At 46.2% G+C, this 14,435-nt stretch overlaps 3 protein-coding genes across 4 annotated transcripts in view; 2 read left to right on the forward strand and 1 right to left on the reverse strand.

The window, feature by feature from the left end:
- Positions 1 to 14,435, forward strand: part of LOC108120830 (uncharacterized) — a 39,089-nt gene that overhangs the window by 15,720 nt on the left and 8,934 nt on the right. Inside the window, exon 2 of one of the 2 annotated variants that reach the window (XM_017234660.3) lies at positions 7,159 to 7,218. The exons of the other annotated variant lie outside the window; for it this stretch is intronic. Coding sequence (XP_017090149.2) covers positions 7,159 to 7,218 — 60 coding nt within the window. The remainder of the gene's footprint in view (positions 1 to 7,158; positions 7,219 to 14,435) is intronic. 2 annotated transcript variants of the gene reach the window in all.
- Positions 2,987 to 4,623, forward strand: LOC108120831 (uncharacterized). The gene is made up of 2 exons (XM_017234663.3): positions 2,987 to 3,055; positions 3,131 to 4,623. Exons 1-2 carry the CDS (start codon positions 3,053 to 3,055, stop codon positions 4,589 to 4,591), a joined length of 1,464 nt encoding a protein of 487 aa, XP_017090152.2. The 5' UTR covers positions 2,987 to 3,052; the 3' UTR covers positions 4,592 to 4,623.
- Positions 9,416 to 10,077, reverse strand: LOC108120615 (uncharacterized). Its single transcript, XM_017234358.3, has 2 exons — positions 9,994 to 10,077; positions 9,416 to 9,892 (listed from the first exon to the last, which is right to left on the reverse strand). The coding sequence occupies exons 1-2, from the start codon at positions 10,000 to 10,002 to the stop codon at positions 9,416 to 9,418; spliced, it is 486 nt and encodes a 161-aa protein (XP_017089847.2). The 5' UTR covers positions 10,003 to 10,077.

Genomic DNA, 14,435 nt, shown 5'->3' on the forward strand with positions numbered 1-14,435 from the left:
CGGAGCACCCGCCACTGCACCCCGTTTATTGTCCAGTCGGATGATTGGTTGGAGCTGCTGGGGAGCTGCTGGGGAGCTGGAGGGGCTACCCAGCCCGGTCCGGTCTGTTTGCCTTCCATTTTGTCACACATCGGGCTCAAAGAGCTCGACGCCAATTTGTCTGAAATGTTTTGAATTCTAAGCGAGGACTACCAGTTTGGGATGTGGATGGTGCGGGCACATGGAGATGCGGATGTGATGAATGTGGGATGTGCCAGTGCTTTGTGTCGCCTGCCATATTTGCCTAGTGGAGCGTGGTCCTGGCGGAGTGCAGTCTCCCCCTGTGGTGTTTGATTTTTCCATTTTCCCACTCCCATTGGAGCGGGCTCCATCCCCACAGCGGGAGCGGGAGTCAATCAATTCAGCTCCGGCCTCCCCGACTACAGGGCCTCGCCGTGTGAATTATGTGGCGATAAACTTGGCCAGGATGGTGCAACTTGTTACCCATATTGTGTGGCGGTGGCCACAGCCTGAAAGCGAAACACCTGCTGCAGATGCCAGTGCCAGGAAGACTGTCCTGTGCTCACACGTTGATCTTATCGACGCTGCACTGCACACACCCAAACTGAAAGAGTTCTACCCGAAACCCAAAAAAAAAAAAGTAATAAGAAAAGGGCCAAGGAGCTCTGCCAGAAGAATCTTCTTGGGAACAGCAGCAGCCAATGTTCTAGGAGTTTCTTTCAGCCACACCTTGGAAGGAACTATACTTTGTATTATAATAATTGTTTCATAACAATGTCAATAAGAATAGTTTAATTTAAAAAAGTTAAAAGTTATTAAATGCGTCCTGACATCCAAAGATGCGCCCTGGACTGTGGACAACTTCTCCCCCTGGTCCTCTCATGGGCTGCCGTGCTACGTAGCCTGCAACTGCAACACCGATCCGGCTCCAAAGCTTATCTCACTGACCACGATGATGATGCTGCCTTGGCCTTGGGCGTCACCCGGCCCATACCGTTCCTCGCTCCATACCTCCCCCGCTATCAGTTCCTCTTGGGGTTTCTGTTTTTGTCGTTTATTCGTTGCCATTACCCCTAGCACCATTTATTTACATTCATTCCTTATTATTTTTCGTGGGCCCGCGCCGGCCAAGTCAAGGGCCTCGGCTCGCCTCATTGTCTGGCCACGATGCTCGGATGCTGTTGGTGGATAGCCCCGGCCATCCAGCTGCTGGACCTGCCCGCTAATTTCGCCTTTTCACAGATCCCTCGCTGGCCTGCCGCTCTTCTGCAGTCTGTCCTTTGCATCCAGCTTTGGGATATTGGCCCATGTGGGTTGGGACCCGGGCCGAAGGAATTCCTCGGCCACAGTTTCAGTTTCAACTTCTTCGACTGCCGTTGGAGTTCATTTTCTAGAGGGTACTAGGGGGGTTATAGGCACTCGATAAAGGGTCCTACCTCCGTCCTTAATTTTGATACTATTCTCTTGTAAAGCATTCTCTAGAGAGTATCTTAAGAAATATCAATAAACAATGGGTATATTGAAGTCGACCCATCGTCTTGAGTTCACCCCGTTTCTGGTCGACTGCCTGGCTTGTGGGAGGCTCATGAAAAATTGAGCAAGTGCCGCACTTGCAATTTCAACAGCTCATCTGCCGCTGCGCAAAACCATTTCTTGCCCCAGCAGCAACCTGGGCTTTAGATTTCAAATCCGGCTCCCCCGGAATGGAATAGTTTTTTACAGGCAATCGCCACTCTTTGAATTTTTCGACTGGCAAGTGCTTGAACTTTGGTCTTGTATTGAAGAGCAGAAAACAATAAAGGAACTTATGCCTTGGGAAAAGGACTTGGGGTTTTGGGAAAAGGATATAATTGCAGCTTGATTGTTTTTTGAGGTGTGAATTATGCACGAGTTTATTCTGAGGTAAAAAATTTAATGGACTTGCTTAAGGTTTTAATTAAATGATTTCCTTTTAAAGTCTTCGATGCATCCCTAGCCTTATTTCGGGTTAGCTAGTGGATGGAATGTAAGCTTTTTGATAGACGTTCTTGTTTTACAGACTCGCCCCATGGAAGTCGTGCTATTCACTGACCAATTCGAAAATCGATTCGAATCATTGGTAGAGTTCTGTCAACGGCAAAAGCCTTCAATCAAATCGGAGAATGCCAAAAATCCGAGCTATGCATCGGGCAATTCAATTACAAAGCCCAGCAGGAGCGCCCCCACCTGCTAGCTTACTATTTTTCCTTGGCTCCCGCTCCCTCACTTGTCATGTCAATGACCAGGTAGAGCTCATCGCTCACCTGGCGACATGTCAGCAGGGAAGTGGGGGCGGTCCTGGGGCGGAGACAAGGTTCCAAAGATAAAGCTCTTGGCATGAATATGCAGCTGATGTGCACTTCCAACTGCCAACTGCTCCCTCGCCCTTTTTTCTTTGGCCTTAAGCTCCTGCAGCTCGCATTCCTACACGGAGAAAAAGGGTTTCATCTTGAAACTATGGAATCAATTTAAAAGAGACATTTAAAATATCCAGTTTTTATATAAATATAAAGATGATTTTAATGGAAATCTCTGAAGGTCTTAGAGTATATACATCTAATTCATTTTTTTGCCTGCACTAACGACAGTCTTTTGCACTTGCCCATGCAGTTTTTCCTTTGCTGGAAAAAAGGAGGAAAAACATTGAAAAGCGAGTCATAGATTTCCGTTTGTGCGCCTCGGAAACAATGGCATTTTCATGTTGCACATAAAACGAACCAAATAAACCCCTGGCACAGTGATAAACCTAGGAACCGAACTTAGTGTGGGGGAAGTTGCAGGAAGTACTGCACAGATACTACTCGCTCAATATAGCTTGAGTGCAATTCCATTTTTACCGATATTTCCGCCACTGGCGCCTTTTTAGTGAAGTGAACCGAAAACAGTAAATAAATCACTCAAATCGCTAGATAATGGCTGAAGAACTTAAAGTGCCTCTGGATAGTGATAGGATAGTTCGCGGTCCTTTGTTTGGAGTTTGTATAAAAGGTCGGGAAATACTCTGCATTGACACAGTTCGACTGACAACCTCATCATGGTAAGTTCTCCAAAAAGGAACCTTCTTTTAAAGAGATTTCTTTGAACAGCCTGGTGGTACTGGTTTCTTCTGCAGAATTCTCTACGCCTTCTGGTTCTTCTTGGACTTTTGCTGGCCACTCAGGGCAGGTCTCTTGAGCAGGAGCCTTCTGCAGTTAAGGAGAAGATTTCTGAGGAGGTTCCCCAAGGAACTGGCGTCCAAACCGAATCTCCCAAACTTGAGGAAGTTAAGCAAGAAGTCCAGGAAAGTCCCGTCCAGCCAAGTAACTCTATCGAACCCCAAGGAAACAAGGAGGTTCCTGCCATCAAATCCGAGGAAAACCAATCTGTTTCTAATGAAATTTCCAAAGCTGAAGAACCAAAAAAGGCGGAGGATGATCCCAAGTCTGAGGTTGAAAAAACTGCATCTGTTTCCAATGAAATACCCAAAGTTGAAGAACCAACCACTTTGGAAGAAGCCCCAATAAAGGAACAAGAAGTCCCTAAAAAGGAGGAACCTAAAGATCAGAACCCTGTTCAGGTCCAGGGTCGTGACAACTTCCAGGTTTTTGACCAATCCGGTCAAAGCCAAATAGTGGGCTCTGCCGACCTGGACAAGATCTTTAAATATCCTTCCAACCGCGATCAGTCCCTGAGCAACTACCAAGAGTACTACAACAAGTTTGGAATCCCCAAAGTAGAAATCGTCACCATCGATAACGCCACCGCTGCCAATGTGACTCACCACACCCACGACCACACTCACTACTACAACAACCAGAAGAAGCCCGGTTTTCCATTCCCCTTCCTGCCCAATCCCTTCGAGAAACAGGAGACCACGTACGTCAATCTGACGGAGTCCACTTCCGGCAATGTGACCTATCACACCCACATCCACGAGGACACCAAGCCGTTCCCCTTCCTGCCAAATCCCTTCACGGACTTCCCCAAGGTAGTGGGTCTCAGCTTGGTGCTGCTCCCGAATCCTTTCTACGTCAACAAGACGGCATCGGAATCCCAGGATGGTTCCCAGTACCAGTATTACGGAAAATTCCGAGGACTCTCCGAAGAAAAGCCTCAAAACCAGGAGCAACTTCAGAAGCCGGGATTCTACCTCATTCCCAATCCCCTGGCTCAGCAGGCCAACGATGGCCGTCTTAACAAAGGCGATGCGAATGTTCTGCTGCCCGTTAACCTGGCTGCGTTACCTCTCCTGGTCCCTGCTCCGGAGTTTTCCCAGGGAAAGGCTAGCAGCATCAATATTCAGGATGTGATCAAGGCCACTAATTCGCACGTGAGTGACACCCTGAAGGTGCCGGCCAATGGACTCAGCCAGCTGCAAAAGGAGCAGGCTGCCGTTCAGCAGTTCCTTCTCAGCCACTTGACGCAGCACCAGAAGCTGTTCGAGAAGAACATCCTCAACGAGAAGCGCTCCCAATCCGCTTCAGGCGGAGCAGCTCCCTTGCCGGTGGAGGAGAGCACCGTGCTGTTTGCCGTGGAGATTCCTAAGTCCATCTACCGTTTCTTCAGGGGAATCTTTGGAGGATTCGCACAGTAGAAAGTCCAGTAGACCGAAGAAACACCCAGGATATATGACGAAAGAACCAAACGAATTAGTTTTAGTTTTTCAAAATTGTATTCACAAATTATTAATAAAGTTAAGTGCATAACCTAATATTTGAGTGTTTCGTATTAAATTAACACTTAAGTTAATCCCATTTCGTGAGATTGCTAACAAGTCTCTAAGGACGAAATTAGACAGATGCTTATAATTAAATTAAATCAACCTTCCATTAAATCCAACTCTCCAAGCGGACAAAAATTCAACCTCTTCAGCACACATTTCCCCCAATCTGAGACCTCACAACTCAGAAGCAGATATGATGAATGTGTGTATTTAGGAATCATTACCATGGAATCTCATTCATTTGGCCCCTTTTCCAGGGAAAGCTCTCAAGACCGGAAGAGCCACACATTCGTCATTCCACATATTAGGTTATCAGGCGAGATAGATATAATCAAAATGTGAGAACAGAGGCGGACAGAGGAGCAGAGCCATTATGCAGAATACATTCCGACCAGATGCATTCATGAATGCCTCGCCATCCACCCGTTTTTCTGGCAGTATTTCCATTTGCCAGCCGGAGTCGAAGGATCGTCAGGACGAGGAGGCACGTGTGGGTGTGCAGTCTTTGCCGTTTGCCATTTTAATGAATACATAATTAGTCTTTTTGCGAGTGCCTCCGCCCCCGAAAGCCTCACATGCTATTTCTGCAGCTACCAGCACCTGTTCAAATCATTTTGCATCAGAGTTTAATGTCCATGCAGACACACGTTCTTACTTGCACTGAAATAAATAAATATTTGCGGATTAACAGACTAATAACAATTTTCGGACATATTTTTTTAATATATCCTGACATGTCCTTCTGTTGTTTTAACAGAGTGCTCCGCTGTGTTGTTTAATTCTTTTATTTAAGAAAAGAAAAATATATTTTTTTGAGTGCCTGCATGTGTAGTTCTCTTATTGGTTCATTTCATACTTTCGTGCAATATGGAGAGATAATGCCTGTTCCTGGTCAGGTCCAGGCACTGATTCGAGCGAGATGGCAGCACATAATTGCCAGGATTACGCTGTCTCATAAAGTTTTCCCGGGCATTTGCAATTGTGTTTGCATTTCACTCCAATATCAGAGTACAAAAAAAGATAAAACGGTCGAGGATGGCTGGGAGGCTAAAGGGGCCCAGGAAATTGCTGTTTGCTGATATCGTTTATTTAATATTTAATTGAATCCATGGCAGGCGGTTTTTTTTTCATTAACCAACCTTTGCCTACCTGCCCCACTTTCCGTCCTGGCTAGTGGCTATTGTCCTGGCGAGTCCTTTGCGGGGCATTAGTTCTGGCTTATCGGTTCATTTCGGTGCGCAAATTGCGGCCAGTCGAGTGGATGAAAATTTCAAAAATATGGGCCCCGAAGTGCCCTGAGCCCTGAGCCCAAAACTGGACCACGCAACCAGGCATTCAAATAAATTCCCAACGATGGTTATCTGTGTTAGCGGGCTCGGTACGTGACCGCAAGGTCCTTGCCGCCAACTCTACGTATGCGCAATAATCCTGCAGCAAATGCTGCTTTAAAGTGGAAGTTCGGGGGGTATTGAAAGTAAAGTAAATTAATAACTTCTAGTTAAAGGCGGCCAGCAAAAAGATCCTTCGAGACAGGAAGAGCAGAGGGCTTTCGGGCCCAAGTTTATTACTCAAAGGAATTGGATGGAGCCCGAAGTGGCAGCGGATGCCCATAAATATATCATGAAATCAAAAACTTTGCCACAACTTCTACTTCTGCTTGGCTGCCGCTTCTTTTTGATTGGTGGCAGGACCTCAGACCACCAGGACTTCCACTGAAATATATATTTTATTAACTTCAAATGTGGGCAAAGTAGTTTAAACACCAAACTTGCCAGTATTTTTCCCAGTGCCCAGTGTACACCCTCTCAGACACCCAGAGCTTGCGTGTAAACGTGTGGGGCAAAGTGCGGGACCCACAAACAACAAGAGCGGCCCAAGGAGCCAAAGGAGCATTCGCTCAAAGGAGCAGAGTAATGCGTTTCCGTTTCCGGCTTGAGCTCAGTGGCATTGGCACCCGTTTCGTTTCGTTTCCGTGGCCTTCCTCCCAGCCCCTATCAATTCAATAAAACTTGTGTCCATTTCATTTAAAATTCTCTGTTCTATCTTCGAAGCAGAAGCAGTAGCATGTCGGTCCTGCCTGGCTCCTTGCTCCTGCCTCGCAAATTAATGGTGTTAAAATTAGTGCCCCAGACTGAGTGGCTGCCCGCATCTGAAACTTTGCCATCTGCCCCTCATCGTCGTCGCCCTGCCTTGATCCTTGCATCCTTGTTCGCACTCTCTTCTATTTATTTAGTTGTCACTCAGTGGAAATTATGCCGCCTGGTTGTTGGTCCTGCGACACGTGTAACTGGCTCCTGGCCACCACCACCACCATCACCACTGCCACCTGACACCTCCCTTTCCTTTCAAAAACTTTCCCACCTTAAAGTTTTCGTTTTAGACCAAGTTGCTGCCAAACTTTTTTCTAACTTTTCCCTTTTTTTCTTGGTGCTTTTCAGGTGCGTCGTTCCAGGAACGTCGTTTTTTTGGCATCCTACGTTCTGCAAAGAGGAAGGACGGTAAGTGGACAACAGTTGAGGTGGTCTAGGGTGGGGACTTGAAAACCGAATATTTCCCTAATGAAACCAATTAAGCAAACAGCCAAATGGCCAAAAATTGTGGCAGAAAATGAAAAATCAAAGGCTAGACAGAGGGTAAACAAGTCTGTTAAAGGGGGAAAGTGGGTAAAAACCGACACGACGATGGAGAAAGTATTACAAAATAGGGAAAAGTTTTTACGAGTTGAATCCTATCAATAGGGGACTTGAATTTCGTTGAAAAATGGGCCCTACTAAGATTATTTCTCTCAATCGAATAATTATTACTTAAAATATAGCCTTTGGTTTAAAAGAAACCTTTTGTATAAAACCCACCACTATTAGCTTAGTTTGGAAGATTTAAATGTTCCAATTTCGAACCGAAGTTGAGTGCCATTTTTGAAGCCGTGGAAAAGCCATTTGCCAAAATCAATACATTTATTTACCATAGACCGCAGGCCAAAAGCGAAAAGCAAATCAAATGCCAGGAAACTGCCCAAAATGTATTTAGCATTTGGAGGCATTTGCCAGAGCACCGCATATATTGTAAAGGTAACTTTCGAATACACAAATAGCCAAATACCCAGCCCCGTCCGATAATCCCGTACATGGTCCGAACTGGACCGGACCGGGCTGGGCTGACTGCCTATTTGGTTTTGGCCAAATCGTTTTACGCTTTGTTGCCGTCAGGCATTCGTCCAGCCAGGATGCAAATATGTGCAGAGGCTTAACGTATCCAATAAAGCCAGGAGACGACAGGCAGGCAGACTGACAGTCTGGTACGAGGATGGTACTGGCACTGGGACTATTTCTGATGGACAAAGCTCTGGTGGACTCAACTCGTCATCGTCGGACATAAGCAGCTCAGTGGCTCATTTAGAGAAAAAAAAATGGAATTGCCTAAATTCCAAATTGACGGACTAACATCAAGCTGTTTAAGACACATGGGAATGATATATCTAAACAGCCTGAAGATCTCTATTAGTATGTATTATGAACCTAATGATAAGATAATATATTTTCTCTAGTTTTTCTCGTGTGCAGTGGCAGTGATTGTGAGCCTGTCCCACGTGCCTGCCACATAGATTGGACGTGGCTCACGTCGAACAACTTTATTCGTTGGCGAGGCACGTGTACGATTTTCATTCGCTTCGTTGCAACAATGTTGCACCCGCGATTTATATCGCTGGCCTTAAATGTCATTACAGATAAATGCCTTTAAATAGCCCCCATCCGTAAGGAGGAGCAGGAGTAGTTGGCGCCAGCCGAAAGTGCGACACCACTGGGCAGCCAGCAGTGACCACCCGTCGCGATCAGATCGGGTTTTGTGCGGCTACTCCCCTCGGAGTAGCTGGAGGAGACGGACAGACGCATTTATCATCCGACCCGTGACGCGCTGTCGCCTTCAATTACACGCAAATTATTCTGCGCTCAGCGAACTGCGGCACCTGTGTTTACCTGGTTGTGCATCCATGTCCGGGAGGGGGGCTCGCCTTAATCGGGTTTATCTTTATTTGAGGCATCTGCCAGAGCCCGGGCGGGCGGTGATCAATCTGCCTTATGTCCAACTGATGGCAATCGGATGCTCTAGTTTGGTGGGACTCTCTGGCAGCGATAAAGCTGATTGATCAATGGCTATTTGGGAAAGGATACTATTTCTGAAACCTGATTTGAAATGCTGTTGGAAAAATGAGCTCAGTTTGTCTTTAAATTTGATTAAAGGCTAAAGTGAGCCTTTCACAAAGGCACTTATACTTCCAAAATCAAAACCACTTCTCCTCGAAACTTACAAAGTAACAAGTCTGGCCACCCAGCCCTCATCGCCTCACTGTCCACTCCACTCAAGCATTGACACTCGCTTCTTTTAATTGTCCACTAAAATATGCCGCATGCTGAAGTGGAGAGCTATGCAAATACTTTGAGTTTTCCTCAAGTGCGCGACTCCATCCCGCCAGGAATCCCGCCCAGCCAACCGCCTCCCAATCGCTGCCAATGTTTTCTAATTAAACAATACAAGTGCGGATTGCGGATGGCGGATGGCAGATTCGGGAAGAGAAAGACACAACTTCCAAGTTTTGGGCAACTGGAATGTCGTCTGCAAATGCAAATGTAATCAGAAGGGGGTATCCCCTTCAAGGATCTCTTCAGGAATTTTATAATTAATCGGCAATGTCTTTATTCACAACCAGCCATCCCTAAGGTCTATGAAGTCGTCGTCCTCGGCGTAGTCCTCGGACTCCAGTCCGGAGCCGTGTCGCGAGTAATGATTGAAAATCATGTCCCTTCCCGCTGGCATCACCTTTCCACTTTCGCAACCGTGCATGTCCTCGTACGTGATTTCGCCGTGGCCCATTCCTCCCATGTCGTAGCTCCCGTGGCCGCCACCTCCTCCTCCGGTACCCTTGGTCATGCCCCCTCCGCCGCCGTGTGTGGAAAAGCCGAGCACTTTGTAGACAGTTTGTTTCACACCGCCTCCTCCACCAGAGCCGTGGAGTACTTTGTAGACGGTGTGCGTGTGATGATGGGTCTTCACCTTGACCGGCACGTGGATGATAAGACGGCGATGGGAGAGGCGCCTTGTCTGGATTCCTGTCGCTGTCAGAAGCAACATTATTGCGATGAGGTAGCCGGGCAGAGATTGACATCGAGGGGAGTCCTATTTTTTGGGAGGAATTACATTTTCAATGTTTAAATCACAAACATTTAGGACACTATTGGAGGCCAAGCTCTTTATGTATCTTCCCACTGTTTACTCACATTGGCCATTCTGTGAGTCCGTGAATAAGCAGGTCCTTTAATTAATCCTTTAGGTTGTCCACTCTGACCACTCAATACCGAATACCAAATACCGTGTGGCTCGCGTTCGCTTTCAATACTGTGGGGGCCGGCTGGCATCGATGTGGCTTTTATATGGATGCGGTAATCAAGTTCAGTGCACCATGGCCGCTCCATGTGGCACACTACTATGGGCCAGCCTCCCCCCACTTGTCCCTCTTTCCACTAATCCATCATTATCTTCATTGGCGGTGTCGATTGCATTGCTGCCACTGAGCCTCAGCCTCCACGGAGCAGCAAAATTTGCATGTGCAGCTCCAGCAGCCCCCCCACCATATTGGCTTCAGAGTTACGTGCATCTAATTATTCCTTACGGCTTGTTGTTCATAGTACAGTAAAAAATTAATAAAATAATCACTTAAAAAAATAGTCATAAAAAAGTTATACTCTATTTTATTTTGAAATTAAATACATAAGGGAAGGAGGGCTACCCGAATCTTGAACGAAATAAACCCCAATCTTAAGCCACTTGTACTACAACTTAACTTTAACAATTAACAAATATTTTTTAGAGTGTACCTCAAACTTTGGGCGCGGCTGCTGCTCAGTGGAGCGATCCGTTTATTTTACACCAACAAAACAATTTTCACCACTTCCACCCTGCTCCCGAGTCGGAAGCGGTGGCTTGGTGTCTGGCTCTGGGAGCTGACGAATCGGAATCACCATTCAGTCCAGCCGCTGGAATCTCACATACGCCACCGCATAAAAAAGAGCCGGTCGAGTTCCATCTCATTCCATGCGATCCGATGCGGAGCCTTCCATCCTCCCATCATAAAACCCAATACCCAAAAGTTAATCTAATCCGCCGGTGCTTTGTTCAACATTTTATGCAATGGCGGGAAATGCGGAAAAGACATAGTAAGGTGGATAGATTCGCGCGTGTTTTGCACTTAACATTATTAATTAATTACCTGACAAGCAGGCGAGAGGCCAGAGTTTTCAGTTTATTAGACAGTGGTGGCGATCGATTGCATTATCACACCGATATGTTGGACAATGGCTCACCTAGTTTACGGGGCGTATGCGTAACAGACCATTAGACAGAAAATGGCAAGTGATGGTGTTACGGGAGCATACATACATGAATTATTTATATAATGTATATAAGAAAATTTATAAATTTCTTGTTTATATTAAAATAATTATTTTACAATTTTCCTACTCACTGAATAAATAAACTTTTATTGCTTTCCTTAGTAATTCAATTAAAATTGAAATGGCAATAGTCTCAGTGGGCCGTCATGACTACTTTATGGTTATTAATAAGCCTCCTCCCATCATCAAATCTTTGCTTATTACTCAGCATCCGTAACCGAAACTTTGTGCATATGTTATATCCTGCAATCCCCATGCGTTTGCCCCATTATATGGATTTAATATCGCGCCCAGAATGTGCACTCGTAAAAAGCAAACTTGGCAACTGAAAGGAAGCAGAAGTCCATAGCCATATGCCATAGCCGGGCTAATGAAACGTGGCCAGAAAGTTTGGCCCTTCTCCGGCCCGGCAGATAAACTGCAGTAATAAGTAAGCTCCGAAATGCGTTGTGGAAAACGTGCTCCATGAATCCTATAACTTTATGGCAATGGCCCACTCTAATTGTCCCAAAAACCAAGCTTGTGTACCGAAGGAGGATGCTCAAGTACCCAGCTCAGGACCTTTAACAACAGCAAGTACGTTGGGCTGCCCTTTTCCACCTTCAGCCCTTTGGTTTTTTATGTCCTGGCAGGGTATAAGGAATCCGCCTACTTAGCCAGGTGGGATGACCTTTAAAGTATCTAACTACTAAGTACTTAGTTAATGTCTAATTAAAGAATACTACTAAAAAAACTAATTTTTATTAAATTATTATTATTTTCCTTGGATTAAAGAAAGAGTATTAAAAGCTACGGCTGGCCAACTTAGAGGTCCCCTCTGGATATTCTCCTTCGCCCAAAACTACTGCCCGGGTGTAGTAATAATTTTGATCAACTTTTATAAGCGGCGTCATCAACCTGTGAGCCGAGGGTGTCGAAAAGGGGATTCGTGGGTGTTTTTGTATGAGGGTGTGTGTATGCAGGGAGCTCCTTTACAGATGCATGGGCCAAAGGACCCCCACCCGGAGCTTTCGCTGTTGTGCCTAGCCATAAACTGCATGCGAAATTACCAAAAAACCCGCACACCCACCCGCCGTTCTGGGTGTAAGGGCAAAAAGTTGCTCATTTACAGCAATCTGGCTGGGCAGGATAAGTGGGGGCTGGGCACTGGGTGGCAGTGGGAGTGGCAGGATGCTGCTAATAAAATGCGAGTCGAGGCGCTAACAAGCCGCAGCGGAGCAGAGAACAGAAAACACAGTCAACACAGGAAAGGCAGTGAAACTAACCCAACCAAGCCGAGTCGTAAATCCTGCCAGCGTTGCCCTTGCCCCGAAAATACAAGCCACCCCCCACAGGCCATTCGACGCGTCCTGCGAGAACTCGTCGTCCTGCACTATCCCAACCCGTATCCGGCTAAGCAAACTCGTAAATTTGAGGAAATTACAACATGAAAGTCCTGGCCGGGCCAGGCCGGCAATGCGCGACTCTAAATTAAATAAAAATACACTGGGCTGGGGAATCAAAATGGATGCACTGAGCCGATATTAGGAAACTTTCATTAATTATGAATAAAGGCTTAACTGGGTTTTTATTTGGTTTTTATATTTTAGAATTTTATTTCAATAGTTTATAGTTGTTCTTCTGATTTTTACATTCAAGCTCAGAGTCGAAATTTATTTTTTCGAGTTTATTTCCGGAGGTAGAAGGGAAAGGGGACACTGGAGTACAGGGGCTGGTCCAAAACTTTCCGCACCTGTTGGCCAAACAGCAGTCACAAAACCTGGCGTTAATTAAAGCTGCAACATAAGCTCTCGCAGGACACAGCCCACTGATCCTGTTGGATTGCCTGGCTGGGCCTGGGCGGTGCGTGGGTGGTCACTTGGGAAGGGGTGGCTCTCTCAGATTTGTGGCAGCGGCAAAAGTTTCGCCATCCGGTCGACATTTATGTCAAACTAAAGTACTTGATGGCAGAATAGTTGGCATTTAATGGCTGCATTATTGGAGTTTGTTTGGAAAGTGCCGTAACTAATGGGTCACGGTTCTATGCTCTGAATTGGTTATAGGGGGGCGCCGGGTTAATGCGAACAAATTGCCATTTATCTGCGGGAAACTTCCTAAGCCACTGCCACTTTGCCGCACAGGTGGAAACTTATGGCAGTGGACAGGCTTCGGGTAGGGAATTAGTGTAACTCAATTGGAGGTGTCCGGCTGGGAAAGCTATTGTAGCAGTTCTAGAAAAATTCTTTCTCTATCGTAAGGAACATTTTCAATGCGAACTTTTGCCGATCTGGAACCATATTTTCCTTATACATTGCGGTCTACTCCTTAGTGACCACGTTAGCCACCGTCTTTCGTTCCAAGCCGCTCTGGCCGGGAGTCAAATGTAGCGCATATCAAGCGGTCTGGCCATCAAGGCCACCTGTGCCTGTCCGAGCTCAAGAGAAGATGGTGGCCCAGCGAAGAGGAGCTGCCAGAAACGGCCCTCGGGGAGCAGTCTGATAAGGAGGAGAAGAAGGCAATAAATTTCGATTACATAATTTGTAAATTGTTATAACCCGGCGAAATTACCATGAAATCTTTCGCAAGGCATTAAAAAATCTGCCACTTCTGGGCTGGAGCCGGAGCGGGAGCTGCGAAGCCCAAAGATGAAGGTGGATTCAGCTCGGTGGGTTCATAAAGTTTTATGGTGTTTGACTGCTGGAGCATCTAACAAACAATGAGCACAGCCTCCAGTTGGGATTTGGGTCTTTTTGTGCTCCTTTCTTGCTATGTGCCCAGAGACTTGCACTTCCTGCTGGGTGGGCTAAGCCCATCGAATGGAGAAGGAGGAGGAGCCGAAGCAGGTTACGCATCAGTGAGCGCAATTTCATAGATGATTTCTGTAAGGCCGCGATTAGTTTTTATTTTATGCCTCGGCCATTTGAATTTGAGAGGCCTCCACATCCATAGGAGGAGTCTTCATCTCCATGGGAGGCTGTCTCTCCTAATTAATGGCAAATTGAAAGAGAATCGTTTATCTGGCACTTGTTATCATCCGGCTAAACCAGAGTCCGGGTCCGAGATTCCCAATTCCCGGCTCCATGGCCCATAAATCAACAGCCAATTACAATAAAAATTTATCATGCACAATAAAAGCCGCGTCGGGAGGAGATTCGGGAGCTCTTTTGGTGGAAAAATGACGCAGAAATAATTTACATGGGGCATTTTTCACATTTTTCAGCCAAAGGAATTTATAACAATGTCCCCAAAGGGACCTTCGCAAGCTGGAAATTTTTAATAAAGCACGCGGC

Source organism: Drosophila bipectinata, chromosome 3L, assembly GCF_030179905.1.
Source record: "Drosophila bipectinata strain 14024-0381.07 chromosome 3L, DbipHiC1v2, whole genome shotgun sequence".
NCBI classification, from domain to species: domain Eukaryota; kingdom Metazoa; phylum Arthropoda; class Insecta; order Diptera; family Drosophilidae; genus Drosophila; species Drosophila bipectinata.